The 12744-nt window shown below is 34.1% G+C and overlaps 1 protein-coding gene across 1 annotated transcript; it reads right to left on the bottom strand.

Moving 5' to 3' along the window:
* Positions 1 to 2521: 2521 nt before the first annotated feature.
* On the bottom strand, positions 2522 to 6731 carry LOC120350228. The gene is made up of 6 exons (XM_039422795.1): positions 6548 to 6731; positions 4997 to 5173; positions 4719 to 4896; positions 4362 to 4532; positions 3140 to 3877; positions 2522 to 2590 (listed from the first exon to the last, which is right to left on the bottom strand). The coding sequence occupies exons 1-6, from the start codon at positions 6727 to 6729 to the stop codon at positions 2522 to 2524; spliced, it is 1515 nt and encodes a 504-aa protein (XP_039278729.1). The 5' UTR covers positions 6730 to 6731.
* Positions 6732 to 12744: the final 6013 nt, after the last annotated feature.

Raw genomic sequence — 12744 nt, 5'->3', positions numbered from 1 at the left:
TTTTCACTTGCTGCTCGGCTCTGCTGTGTTTGTAGTGGTGAGGTCACGTGGTGAGGTTCTCCCTCTCCAAGCAAAATCGCACACCCATTCCACAGACCATTCCTTCTCTGTGCTCTCTCTCTCTCATTCAGAACGCAGCTTTCGGCCTTGAGAGTGGAAATTTTGAAACACTGCAGTTGCAGAGTCAAACTCAAAAGCCGGCCGAATGGCTTGCTAAATTTCTATGCGTATTGCTTCATCCGACAATCATTCTAATAACTAAATGTCAGTAGAAAAAATTGAAATTTGGTTCACTTAACAAATCATATTTTATTGTTCAAATGGTGCAAAGCAACAACATATACCTGCATTCATCCTCTTTTTATAGGATAATTTGTCTTGTAAGTTTTGTTTAAAAAAAATCATTAATAAATTCAATTCAAACTACTTACTATTTTTGCTTTATACTGAAGAGAAATGAGAAGAGGTATAATAGATTTAAAGAAATAATTGAATATCATCCATTCATTTTAATATTATATTTTCGGGTTCAATTTTCGTGCTCTAAATTTCAAGTCAATGTTTTATATTATTCTCATTCATGTTCAAGTGATTTTGTGTTGTGTTTAGTTTTTATCATAAACGTTTTTAAAATATATGCATATGTTTTAATAAGAGTTTAAAATAAAAATCAGGAATTTTTACTCTATAGAAAATACTCAATTTTTGGTTTTATAATACTTAACCATATAACCAACAGGGGTAACAAATCAAAATGCATGTTTAAAATTAATATCAAAAGAAATAATTATCCACTCATTTTAATATTAATACTCCATTAATCAATAACAACTGCTAAAGTTTTACTAATAAGAACTTTTGAGTGAACTTTTTCCATTCCAATATTACAATTACTATGTACAAAATGTTTTCACTTTATAGGGTGTCTGGAATGACAATGAATAATCAATAGCTCATTGGAATTACTTACAACTATAAAAGTATTATTGTACATCATTCACTAACATAATATATACAGCCATATTATTTTTTTATATTATATGGAAAATAGATGAATAATTTTGTTACTTACCTATATAGTAGGTGGGAAATTATAAATTTTGAATAAGGTAGAAAGCTCGAAATATTAGTAGCCTACTGTATCGACAATAATACATTTCCTGTTGAATTACCATGGCAAAGTGAAGGCGATACACATTTTCGATATAATTTTGGGGTAATAGAACTCACAGTAGTATCGTACAGAAATATTCCAGAATTGTAGTAGCCTGGCAGTAATGTTAGAACCATTAATGTTTGAATGTATTCTTTAAAAATTGTATAAAAATATAATATTATTATCATTATTATAAAAAAATAGAGAAAACAAAGTTTTACAATCTAAAATCCGTTTAGCACTATCAGAAACACAAAAATTTATCCTCAATGACAATAACTGAATCACTGATATAAGTGAGGTACGATTTGTCATGTCAAAATTCGAGTGGTTTTAATAATTTGACATATGTAAATATACTCATGTGAAATCGACATCCCATTATTTAATTCTTTTTTTCATTTTGTTTCTCTTTTTGTTTTTTTTGAGCTTCCATGATAAATGGTGGATCTCGAATTCTTAGGCCCCGTACTAATCGACTGTCCACTATTTCAGGAACAATACATTCCAAGTAAAATTTTTTCAATTTTGGAAGTACCTTCCTCCAAAAACATTGGTCCCATTCGATCCTCTCCACAAACAATTCACCTTTTCTTGTGAATACCACAAAATCACACCATTGGCGATTAGTGATATTGAGCTGGCCTTGCACTTGATAATAATAATCGTGCTTTCTCTTCAGTCTCATATTATTATCAACAATTTCTAAACATGCATTTCTATTTATACTAAGGTGTTCTTTCAGGCCCAGCTCTTTCACCAAGTGTAGGCACTTCACCTCAATGAGCCCATCATCTCCTATGAGTCCATCTGGACTGGCACCTAGGAAAGGATCTTCTAGGTCCACAAAGAGGCCACACTTTTTGACCATAGATTTAGTGAGGTCCTCATACAGCTTTATAGCCTTTTCCTCGTTGTCCCAGCCAAAAGTTACAGCTTCTGTGTAAAGTGGCCACTTTATAATTATTGACTTGACCAGGTTATGGCAAGGAGTGTGGTCAAGTCTCTTGGCAACTGCACCAAATTTAGATGCAGTTAGGCGACTGATTCTCTTCTCTCTCCAAAGTGCATTCGTGTGCTGGCCTATAGTGTCTTCGTTCAATTTGAGGTTTCCAAACTCAACATCTTTCCTGAGCTCTTGCAGGAAATGTTCACTTTTTTCCATCATTTCTTGAACGTCAATGTCAGCTTTGACTGCAAGTGGACCATACTCAGCATCGTAGCCTCCTCCTCCCACTCGACGTTTTCTTTTTGGTTGATTAACTTCAAAGAGCAATTTTCTTTTCATGCTTCTCTTCTCTCGCATCAAAATCTTCTTTTTGAAAATTGCCCCAGGACTTTTGTTTTTGAATTTTTTCCATGGACTTAGATGCCAGCCAGATCCTGCAGTGTGTGCAAGTCCTGCCCCAACACACCTCCTTTTGAAAGAACCATCTGAAAAATAGAATGGAAAATTAATTAATAAATTACTAACCGGCAGGCTCGTTTCACTCACCTTATTCATCTAATTTCTAGACCTAATCTGAACCTGTCTTCAAAATTTCAACATTTTCCGCCAATTAGTTCTCGAAAAAAGCTAAGAAAGCACGAAAAACTTTAATATTGGGCATATTCTTGGGAATTTTCATTTTTTAATATTCTTAATTCACATGTGTAGAAACCTTCAATGTATTTTCAATCCCTCTTTTGGAGAATAATATCTATGAATAAGAAGAAGCGTAACTTACAAGAGAAACTTGATGCCATATACTGTCACCATCAAATGATTCAACAAAAAGTGAAATTTTTAATTAAATAACTAGAAGAATTTTCATAATTTCGCCTAGTATGCAATAAATTAGCATGGAAGTGAACAAGTCTTTTTTAATTAAGCGTTATGTGTTTATTCCTTCCACTGATTTTCTTTAACAAAATGGAAACTATAATCTAAAAAATAGAATGGAGTGAATGGAGTTGAGGGTATGTACCTGTTGAAAAATTGACTCTTTTGCCGCCTGTGAATTTTGCCACACATCCCATGTACCTTTCAGCAATATTGGTTGTTTCGTTGAAGACCAGGCTCTCTGCTTTTGACTCCACATTTCCGATCAGTGTTCTTATCTTGCTCATGACAACCACATCAATTTCTGGGAGAACATTTTCCTCGTTTAATTCCTTCCTTTTACAGAATGTTCCACATTTGTTGTGATTCCCAAAAACATGATCAGGAGCATTTTTCAGTGTAGCCCTGAGATTCACCATGTCTTGAGCATTTCTATTCACACCGGCTCCTTTTATGGCTGTCCTAACCCCCTTCACAATTCTTTCCAATCGGCTAACCGTCTCACCTGGAGCAGGCTTGCTCAAGAGTTTCCAAGAAGAGAGTGGAAACTGCGTATTTTCTGCCACCTTGTGAAGGTTGTCATTCAGAGCACGAGTCACGTGGTTGGTGCACTCAATCTTCTGAATGTATCTACCATAAGAACACCCCTCTTGAATCTTAGCATACATGCTTGAGTCACCATCTCCAATGTAATTTTTGTAGATCAGCCCATAGTCTTCCTCACTTCTCCGAAAACCTTCAACAATAATGCTGCTCTCCATTCCAGTACTTGGCCCCGTGTAGTTTTTGTAACATACATGTTCGGCATTTTTCTTTTTGGGATTTGTGCAAGAAAAACAAAACTTATTCCTCACACCAATGAATAATATTTTCTTAGTTTCAGCTCCAATTATTACACCCTGAAAAAAATAGAATATCAAATGTTATTCTTCTGTCAGCGTGAAGTCATATCTGTGACAGGAGTAATAATGAAACCTCTAGTTTGAGTCATTATTTTTAATATCTTCAAAGATGAGGAGATTCTCAATGGTTACAACGCTTTTGTGTTGAAGCATTTTTGGTTACTACAACAACCCTTCTGGAAAGGGTTACACCTACACGTACACTTTTTGGAAAGAAAATTCAAGCATTTGCAATAAACGTCAATTACTAAATTTAGTTAAATTATGAATTCTGAATTTCCAAAGGTTTATTAAAAACCGATAAAGTACTAAAAAATTAAATCTGTTCAAGATAAGAGCTTCATTGTTTGAAGTAAAAAAAATCAAACATTGACTACTAGCAACCAAAGCTGATTACTGGTGAATAATGATAAAGTTAGCTAACATACATTGGACATATATATATTTTTTTTTTTTTATTTTTTTTTTCTTAATAGCTTACCACTCCGCCACTAGAATTCATCCCATGTCCATAAGACCTTTTAGCCCAGCCTCCATCGCCAATTACCGTTATGAATGGAACCCCATGGAACATGTTACCCTTTTCCAAGGCAAGTCTTTTTTCTTCATCGGCGTTCTCTTTCATTTTTTGAAAAAAAATTTCTTCCCAAGCCTGAAAATATGTATACATATGAAGATTTAGAAAATGAAATATATAGTGATAAGCATTTATTCAATATTTACGACTATTGAGAGTTTAGACTCTCAAAATTAGACAAATTGATGATTTTGAGACTTTCTCACTTTTGCTTAGAGATAAATAGAGTTGAAAATAGCAGTGGGAATGTATTGTACTCACATTACCAACTCTTGTCTCATGGCTTTTGTACTTATTGTGACCCATGATTGGAACATCCAACACACTCATCATTTCATCAAGTTGCGAAAATCCAATTCCAACCACCATGGCTCCCCATACAAGAGCGTCATTTACATCTTCTTTTTGATTGGATGGTTCTGATGTAACAATGAACTCTCTTTTGCAGTTATCACAGTAGAACAGCCATTTACAAAATAATCCGTTGGTGATTTCTCTTTTGTATGTATATTTCCCCAAAGTGCATTGTTTTGGGTGACTCGCTATCACTTGAAGTTGTTTTAGTACATGTTGAATGTCCACAATGCGGTGGCCTCTTAGCTGTGTTGCTGTTTGGTTCCGCTTCTCCTCGCTCAAAGAGTAAAGGCGGCAACTCATCACCATGGTTCATTTCATTTTCAACATTGAATGAATTTTCAGGTGAATTACGTTGGTCCCTATAAAAAACAAACCTGAATATGTGCCAAAATCTAAAGCATTAATTATAACTAAAAAAATATAAAAGGTTTTAATTATTATTTTGAATGGCTTACTCATATTACTAATATGAAAATGTTCTATATACATATGTATATGTATATGTAGAATACAATAGAATAGATAGAATACATTATCTCTGACAGTTGAATAGAACCATAAAGTTATTCTTATGATTATGGATCAACAATGTCAAACAATTCTTTGTGTTTACAAATCACCACGGCTGCCAGGCTAGACATAGTGCTATGCTTCCGCAGTATTTGCCAGATTGTCAATGTCGTTTCTCAGAATGCCAATGCACACAAAACTTTGTGTAGACTTGAGGCCTAAACACACACACACACACACACAAAAACAAATCAATTTCAATCGATCCCTTCAAGTATTCCTCTGCTCTTCTATTAACAGTATATAAATAATGTTTATACAGTAGAACTCAGATAATTCGTTCCTCTATAATAATTATAATTACCTATATAATTAGGTAATAAATATTAATAAATATCAATTCATAACAATTGCATGAACATAATAATTATTACAAAAAATAATAACGGCATTATGTATATGGAAACAGGAAATACAGTACCTATTGTATACAATCTTCCATAATTCGTATTTTCTTCTGCAACCTGCTGTCTTTGATTGTTTATTTTCCAAATTAATTTATTATAATGATCATTTTTGAATTTAAAATATGACTGATTAGCATCACTCTATGATTTGAGATTTGTATTAATATTGATGAGCAATCAATATTAAACTAATGAATGGACCTATTATTGATAAACTGGAAGACTGATGGAAATGATAAACCGTCAATTTCTTCATGTAAAATACCAAGTAAAAGGGTTACAACCCTTCTGGAAAGGGTTACACCTATTTCCAAACAGGAAATTAATTGTTTCAAGTCTTGTTCCCTCTAGAATAACTTTTATAATAACCTGAATTATCAATTTTCAAATGAATAACTGTTTTTTTTTTCTAGAAATGAAAGAAATTTATTTTGAATTCAAATGATTTTACTTTATTTCACGTGATTTTGACTCATGATATTCATAATTTGCATTATATACATGGTATGATGGTTTACATATTATTTTGCTTATTAGCAAAAATATAGCATGAGCTTATCATGATAATTTAATAATTCTATGGATTATAGATACATAAATTTCATAATCTAGTTTTCATTTGTTTTATCAATTGAGCTTTGTTCAATACCGATTCATAATAATTATACTTATTCCAGTCCGAGAGATTGTTCAAGTATTTTTAAAACTGGCATTTTATCAATGATTTGAATGAATAATGAATAACAGTGCACTTACCAGCTTGCATTGGAGCTTCCAGCATCAGCCATCACTATCTCGTCATCACTATCTTCCAGTTCAACCAAAAAGTTATTCAAAACAGAAGCAGACTCTTCTTTCTTCTCCTGTTTCTTCTTCTCCCGAGCTCTAGCCGCACGTGATCTTTTATTGTTTTTGCAAACATAACGTTTTCGCGGCATAGTTAGGTTGAGAAAAAATATAGAAAACTAAAAACTATAGAGAAAATGGTTGCAAAAGAAAATATTTCGGCGAAGTACTATTTCAGCGAAGTAATTTGCACAACAGTGGCACAATGCATAAGCAATATTCTTCCCGCTGCTGGTCTTGACTGGTAGCTTGGGACGGCGGTAGGAATGAGTATGCATAGTTGGTGGGGAAAAGGAATGTGGGAGTGGTAAGGTGCCTGGCCGCGCTCCTGCTGTTTGTGCGAGTGCGGGCGCTGTATAATCATCCATCGTGTGCGTGCCGAGCATAGCAGGTGTAAAACCGTGCTTTAAAGGTACACATAACCACGGCTATTATTGTGTTTATAGAAGAAGTTTAAACATGAACTTTATTCATCAAGAACAGCGCTACAAGTTGATATAAATTTGAAGTCTATAGAACGAACATTAAATGTGGAAAAGGAGTTTAAAATGCATAAAAAAATTTTTTTTTCAGATTTTCAAAAACAAAGTTGACATGATTTTTGCTTTATTAAATAGGAGACTTGCATATTTTTCTCACATTTTTCTGATCAGTAGTTTTTGTAGGGCATGTGTACCATCTGCCTCAAAAAAGTGACTTTTGAAGCCCTATTGTTAGCTAACAGAAGCTGATAAAAATATTCTAATTGCATAGATTATGTCCTAAGAACCTGTCCAATAGATTAGAAGAAGGAAAAAAAATTAAAAAAATAATAAAAAAATATTGAATGCACAACCTTAAATGAAATTGCCATCAAGAGATGAGTTAATTTTTTGAATTTTGAAAAACCATAACACTGCATGTTAATGCCCCTGTTTAGCATGTGACTCTGTTGTATAAATTGATAATGTGCACGTTGCGTACTTGTTAGCATCAACAGATGGCTGAGGGGGGTGTGTCTCACTTCTATAAAAAGATTGTGGCACACATGCTGGTCTTATCAGCTCTAGCTCTGAGCTGCTACTCAACTAAAAAGTGAGAGGAATATTGGAATGAAAAATCATTTGAACACATAAAAAGTTTATTTACACATTTCACTACAACTATTCATAATTTCATCTTTCAGACTATCAAAAACCAATGTGGTGCGGACTGCCCAAGAATGGTTTAGTGAATTTAGCAAATTTGGTAATTCACAAATTTCCCAATGGTGGAAACTTAATTTCAGCGGAGTGTCAGCATCGAGCAGTCTCAAAAATTTCAGTCTTACATGATCTTCTAAAGTTATGTAGGGCATTCTCCATTGCAGTTTTGTAATTTTCACACTAACACTTGTTCCACTCGCGGACTCAATGCAATTTAGGTCCGTCGGTGACCTCAATAAGACGAGTTACTGTTTCAAATTTGAAATTATTCTTTGAAAATCTTCAAAAAACGGGAGGATTAATTTCAGTGGTACACAGAAAGTGAATTTATTATCTGTTAGCATATATCCTGCTCTGTCAAAACCAGCCAACTGATATGTGTTTTTATCAAGCATATTCTTCACAAGTATAGCTTTAATTATAGATGTTAATCTAATCAATCTTGATTTAGAAATTTGTTGACCTGCTAATTCATAATTATCGTATTTCGTCGAAAAGGTTACCGATTACATTACTGCTTAATTTATAGTCTGGCGCAACTGGTGAACCAGCTGCCTCTGCTCCCGGTTTTGTACAGCTAACCGTTCCCTCAATAGATATAAATGATTTGCAAGAAAAGAGTAGACATCTAAAGAATTTATGCCTATACGTGCCTCGTCAGAGTTTTTTATTTCTTGTCCCAAATAAACTGTATAAGTGTGAAATTGGAATTTGGTTATATCATTATAAAACTGAAGCTCTGTCTCCACGTCCAGAATTTCACTAATTGCAGCTCCTCCTCCTCCTCCTGACATTCCACCAATCAATCATAAAACCTAACTTTTCTAATATTCACACACTTTTAGCTGACAAAGCATGTTTGTTTTTAGGTGTTGACGATCTCACTTTCATCTCTCTAATGACATTGTGTGTACACATCTTATTCGAACGTGGATTGAAAGCAAGATAACCCATTACGTTTACTTTTGTTTTTCACGTATGTGCAACCTAATTGTGATTGTATCTCCAAGGAAATCAATAAACGATCCATTCTGGTCTGTTACCTTTACATTAATAGTTTAAATTTAATGAGTATTCAAAGGTACATAAATAATTGGTGATGGTACTTCGTTTATTAAATGACCGCTAGGAACCTTTGGCAAAAATTCGTAGAATATATGTTTTTGTTTTCCATCAGAGTAACTACCATATGCTAAATTACACTCGAGTATAATACTACCAATGCTTGTTATGTCAACCAAATGTTGGGAATAATGCCATTTATTTGCTTGCAAAACAATATTATCAAAACTGAGTATCTTAGCAATCAAATCAGCACATGTTAAATCAATAGCTTTATCAGAATGAATTTCAATCTTCATAGTATTTGTGTTTGCACATATGATAAGTTTATTCTTCTTCTCATCAATATTCAATTTATTCTTTAAAGATTTTATAATATCCTCAACTTCATATGTACCCATATCCAGCTCAATTAATCTATCACCATATTTGAAGCTGGAATTTGTTCCTTTGTTAATGTTTGCAATACTATTATAACTACAAAAATTAATCAATCCAATTTTCCATTGACAATTTTTATCCAATTCTATAATCTCTTGTAAATGTTCATAGAGGTTACTTGTGTTAGATCTTAATGTAATAACAACCATCTTGTAATGTGTTCAGCACAAACACTTAATTACAACTGATTAGCAAGAAACAATAACGTAAGATGACCACAAAAATCACTATTCAATGGCTGCATGTGCTCTACATTATAAAATATATTTACTCCAATTTCTCTTTTCCAATATTTGTCCAATTCGTATGGCGGCTGTAAAGTTCCAATTGGATCAAAATACCAAACATTAGAGCCAACTTTTTCATATGCAACCCAATGCATGCCATCCTCGCTTTCCCTCGCCAAATTCACAATACCATTCTCATTTTTTAGAATTTTTTTGGGTAATGCATCTAGCATATATATACACCTCTTAACCAAATCTGTAATAATTTTGACCAATCAATCAAATCATAATTACTCAATTCTCCTTCAATATTCATGTCTTCTCCTTCTTCTTCTTCCTACTCTCCTTTGTTGTTCTACATTTCTTAACTTGTTTTTGGGGAATAAACTCACATCATATGATGATGGTGGTGGTAAAGGGGGTGGAATTAAAACTCTCCCACCACCAATTGCAGGAAAAGGTTTTAAAAAATACCCTTTTCCTGCAATATGCTCTTTCAACCAAGCTATAGCTTTGCGTCTAATATCATTACTATAACTTCTCCTCTCATTCTTCCTCTTCACATTCTTCTTCTCCTTTCTCAAAGAACCACCAAACGCTGCTTTAGCTTTCATGACGTTTGTAACAAGATAGCTAAGTGCTTTCTCAGCAAGGGGTGTTTCTGGATTTTTGAATATCTCCCATGCTGCGCTCGCTAGAGCTCTGTCAGCTATCGCTCGAGTTTTATTATTGCTATTTCGTGTATATGCTATATCGTGCACCTTGCAGGCTTTGTCCAATGCATTTATGCCCTGATCACCTCGGGATAACCTCAGGTTAACCTTTGTCCCCAGGCCACAATACTGATAGCCAGGGAGGTGAATTTCATTTTGTTGAAGGTCAATGAGCTTATTTAAAATAGTGGATGTGACATTGCCTGCTATGCCCATCACACCCTTAAGAACTTTGGCTGCTGAACTCAAGATTCCTCTACCTTGTTTCCTCGAACTTTGCTTTCTCCTACATACCATTTTCTTACCTTTCAACTCAATGGTTGAACATTAACTGAAGTTGATTAATTAATTAATCAATACACTAACTTAATCGAAAGAAAATTGAATTGGTTTAATTTTCAATCGAGTTGGAAATGAATTCGCACTATCAGATTGTTATGTGCTTATAACATTGTTCGAATGATAAGAATATTATTTCAAATAACAAATCTGAAATGGTGAACACAATTTGAAAGGGGGAAATGATGTCATCGGGCCTGCCCATATCTGTAGGAACACCTGCCAATACAGATGTGGGGGAGCGATACATCAACTCAGCAACTCCGCTTGGCTGTGTGTGTGTGTGTGTGTGTGTGTGTGTGTGGTGTGTGTGTGTGTGTGTGTGTGTAGTAGTAAAGATGGTTGGCGCTGTGCATGCACGCAACAAACTATAAAAGGCCTCACCTTATTAACATATCAGTCACAACAGAGTGCAACGTGGAAGGTGAACCATTCTTCTGTCTGTGTTTCTACTATTCATTGTAAACTTATCAACAACAACAAGTGTAAACAGGTAAGAATTGAAAACAATTTTTTATCAAAATATGTACACAATTTATTCACTACTACTAATACTACTTTAACACACACATCTATACAATTTGTAACACATAAGCCGACAAATTGTATAGATATAAAAATTGTTAATGCTAATTTTATATCAGTCCAATTCCCCGACTTATACAATACTAGCAATACCAAATTTTTACAACTTTTATAATATTCTACAATTTTTTCTGCACTGATGCAGGAAGCAAATTGTTGTGGTAAATATACCTCACACTGTGATTTGCTTCCTACATTCCTAATTTTCAAAATAACACATTGTCCATGTTTATTGCTGTCCTCCCTCACACTGATGATATTAGAAATCAATAAGCATCACAAGAGATGGTGCTATTCAAAAAATATAGAATGTTTGAGTGGATGTAACGGTTTTTCATGATAGGAGAGAATACTTACAAATCTGAATGTTGTTGATAATGATGTGGGAGGATATAGCAGCACGGGCTGCTCTGTGCTGAGTCCTAGGGGAGAAATTTGAATTTTTTTCACCTTCCAGCTTGTGTGGCTCTCACTCGCATGAGCCTGGAACAGAGAGAGAAACACATGCTATATAAACAGATGTAATGTGAGCAAAATTATCATTTACATCAGAGTCACAATCGAGTATACTACATACTCTACTCCACTATCATACGAGATGAATTTGTCAACCTCGTCCTCATTCATCCTCCCAGATAGCCCACCGGCACAGGAGCGTATCCTCAACTACTGGCAGCAGAAAGCTGCCCTCGCTGCCGGCGCCTCCACTGCTGCAGCTGCTCCTTCTCTGCTCACTGTGGAACCACCATTGCCTGGGGAGTTTGTACTGGGTGACAGCCCAGTTCAGCACTTGGCTCCACCTGCTACCTGGGCACCGTGGCGTGCAGTGCTAACAACTGCTAGCAACAACATCAAGCAGAAGCAGGGGAAGAGGAGGTTGGTGTTTGACGAGCCTGAGGTTAGCGGGGACGAGGACAAGACAATCTTCTCACAAACAAAGGTTAGTTTCAACAAATATTATTAACTTGTATGTGTACAGATTTTTTAAAAAGCAATTGATCATTCGAAAAAATCTGAACACATACAAGTCTTTGATTATCATTATTATTATTATTATTATCATTTGATAGCAAAGAATTATTGTTGAAAGTAATCAGTCATGCATAAATTATTTGATATCAAGGAAATATTATTTGAACTGATTAGAGATACCATTGAATTACAAGATATTATTGTTAAAAGTAATCAGTCATGCATAAATTATTTGATAGCAAGGAAATATTATTTGAACTGATTAGAGGAACAATTGAATTACAAGATATTATTGTTAAAAGTAATCAGTCATGCATAAATTATTTGATAGCAAGGAAATATTATTTGAACTGATTAGAGATATAATTGAATTACAAGATATTATTGTTAAAAGTAATCAGTCATGCATGAATTATTTGATATCAAGGAAATATTATTTGAACTGATTAGAGATTCAATTGAATTGAGATATTATTGTTAAAAGTATTCAGAGAATTATTCTTTTAAATCAACATTATTATTTAAAGTATTCACAATGAATTACAAGATATTACTTACTAGTAAGTTATTACTCACTTTGAGAT

The sequence above is a fragment of the Nilaparvata lugens genome, chromosome 3, assembly GCF_014356525.2.
Source record: "Nilaparvata lugens isolate BPH chromosome 3, ASM1435652v1, whole genome shotgun sequence".
NCBI lineage: Eukaryota > Metazoa > Arthropoda > Insecta > Hemiptera > Delphacidae > Nilaparvata > Nilaparvata lugens.
This window is presented reverse-complemented; position numbering and strand designations above follow the sequence as displayed.